This window comes from Squalius cephalus (assembly GCF_949319135.1).
Source record: "Squalius cephalus genome assembly, chromosome: 4".
Lineage (NCBI taxonomy): Eukaryota > Metazoa > Chordata > Actinopteri > Cypriniformes > Leuciscidae > Squalius > Squalius cephalus.
The window spans coordinates 31,069,831-31,072,535 of NC_137125.1; the positions used below are offsets into that span (position 1 = coordinate 31,069,831).

General features: G+C 50.6%; 1 protein-coding gene across 1 annotated transcript; it reads right to left on the bottom strand.

The window, feature by feature from the left end:
* Positions 1-220: 220 nt before the first annotated feature.
* Positions 221-1,934, bottom strand: LOC307157676 (uncharacterized protein; the record flags this gene model as incomplete). The annotated part of the gene is made up of 3 exons (XM_079869603.1): positions 221-790; positions 861-1,337; positions 1,437-1,934. 3 exons carry the CDS (start codon positions 1,932-1,934, stop codon positions 221-223), a joined length of 1,545 nt encoding a protein of 514 aa, XP_079725729.1.
* Between the last annotated feature and the right edge of the window lie 771 nt (positions 1,935-2,705).

Consider the following 2,705-nt stretch of genomic DNA (forward strand, 5'->3'; position numbering starts at 1 on the left):
GGACTATTTACAAACAAAAAAGCTTTAAGCTTACATAGTCTCATATGGGGTAAATGAACAAATTTAAAAAGCAAATGAACAAATTAGCTTCATGGAGGGTGAACAAATGACCCTAACGGAGGTGTACACACACACACACACACACACACACACACACACACACACACATGTAGCATTTTGAAATAAACAAATAATTTTTTTTTATCTGCCGTCTTCTTCTTCATCTCCTCCATCCACTGGTCAAGTGGCATAACAGCAGTCTGGGGACAGTAAATGTGGCCATAATACTGGCTGTGGCCAGGATCTTTGTTGCGGGGCTGGTGGCACAGACTGCACTTGTTTTTGTTTTGTCCACAGTGCGGACGTAGGGCCTCCGAGCAGGTGGTGGGGAGGGAATGGGGCCAGAAGGAGCAATCTGCCGGACGGCAGGAACTGGAGCTGGACACAAAAACACAAACGGGCCAAAGGCAGGACTGGGGTTGGGGATGACAGGTGAAGGAGCAGAAACAGGTGTTTGGACAATGGGGGCAAATGCAGGACTGGGGTTGGGGACAACAGGTAAAGGGGCAGAATCAGCAGGGAACAACTGCCTTGGCCGGAAAACTTTTGGAGGAGGGGGGTGCGGAGCTGTAACTGCAGACTTTCGCTTGTCCACTGCCTTTCCCAATGTGCTTTCAGGCAAGTGGTAGCGGTGTTGGGGACCAGGCTGTAGGGGTGCTGCAGTGGGGCGAATCTGTCCAGGGGGGAGAGGCCTAGCAGCAATAGGAATGGGGGCTAGCAAGTTCACACCCTGAAGCAGGATGGCACATTCTTGCCGCTTGTTGTGCCACTGAATTAAGGTTGTTTGATTCACCTCAAACAATTGCAGGGTGGTATTCTCCATCACAGTTCCATTGCCCAGGACCAGCTGCTGGATCTTGCTGTAGTCCCTCAGAATTAGAGTCCATCTTGTTACGGCATGATTTCCCAATTTTTTTGGGGCTCCTGTGAATATCACACAGTTTAACAAAGATAGACTCTACCAGGCGGCAACAGTCTGGCCACTGGGCAGGGGATCCTGTTGACCCAAGGACGCAACGGGTCATGCTGTCCACACCAGGCGTGAATTCAGGCTTGGTTTTTGAGCACCTGAAGCGTCCTGTTGTAAGACGCACCTGGTGCCGGGCAGCGTACGCCACTCTCTGCTGGTCATACGGAAGCAGGCTTTGCCATAGGGCAATGATGGTACTGGCCTGCTGGTGGCTCAGAGTTTGCCCAGTTTCCACCCTAAGCCCCACCAAGTAGCCTGCCAGGTTGTCCACTCTCTCTATCCCTGGTACACTGCGCTCATCCACAGCCTGGTAAAATATAAGAGTAAATCAATGTTAAAAAGATACAATATCACAGGCAGAAGAACAACACAACCATCACAATGTACTTGTCACAAAAAGTCTTACCAGCGGTTGCTCAGGCACTGGATGCACTGCTGGAGGAGCAGTGGCTGCAGCGACAGAGACAGTGAGAGTGGTCGGGAGAGGAAGGATGGAGGCGTAGGTGGTTGTGGCAGATGGACCAGAGGCGGCGTGGGTGGTCATGGTGGATGGACCAGAGGCGCCGTGGGTGGTCATGGTGGATGGACCAGAGGCGGCGTGGGTGGTCATGGCAGATGGACCAGAGGCGGCGTAGGTGGTCGTGGAGGATGGACCAGTCATGGCAGATGGACCAGAGGCGGCGTAGGTGGTCGTGGCAGAGGATGGACCAGAGGCGGCGTAGGTGGTCGTGGAGGATGGACCAGTCATGGCAGATGGACCAGAGGCAGCGTAGGTGGTCGTAGCAGAGGATGGACCAGAGGTGGCGTAGGTGGTCGTGGCAGAGGATGGACCAGCGGCGGCGTAGGTGGTCATGGCGGATGGACCAGTCATGGCAGATGGACCAGAGGCAGCGTAGGTGGTCATGGCGGATGGACCAGAGGCGGCGTAGGTGGTCGTGGCAGATGGACCAAGCACCAGGCACCCTGGTCATCCAGTTGAAAGACTGAAAAAAAGGGGGAAAAAAACATGTTTATGGAATTTAATTTATCTTTTTTACTTTGCTTTTTTATTAATCTATTTACTCTTTAGATTGTATTAATGGTATTTAGTTTGTTTCTATTTTTCTTTTCATTGCGCTATACAAATAAAGTTAATAGTGCTGTACAAATAATACTACTTGTACTGTTATTATTAAGAATAATTACCAGTTGTTGATTAGGTGCTGCTGTGGTGGTGTTAGCAGACCCAGTCTGGACAGAGGCAGGAGTGCTGGCTACGCTGTTCGTGGTGGGTGATGAGCCAGGGGACAGGTCCAGCACCTCAATAGTGGGATCCAGGTTAAGGTCCAAACTGACATCTCCGAATCCCTCATCCTCCAACTCCTCCTCCGTGCCCACATCCTCCAACATCTGTTCTGTCGCCTCAGAGTCAGGATCCACGTCCTGCATGGCCTGCCCTGTTTGACGGTACAGGTAATCTATACCTATGAGTTCACCTGGGACAGACAGGAGAACACAGTAGAGGGAAATCAGTTTTCAGAAAAATAATATAAATATTCTATTTTTATGCAATATAAAAAGCAATTTAAAGCTAAAACTCACCAGTGTAGACAGATGGTGGCTGAAAAGATGGTACAAGCTGTCTTCCAAGTACCTTAACACTGTGGGTGTTGACACAGTGCACCAGGTCCCCGGA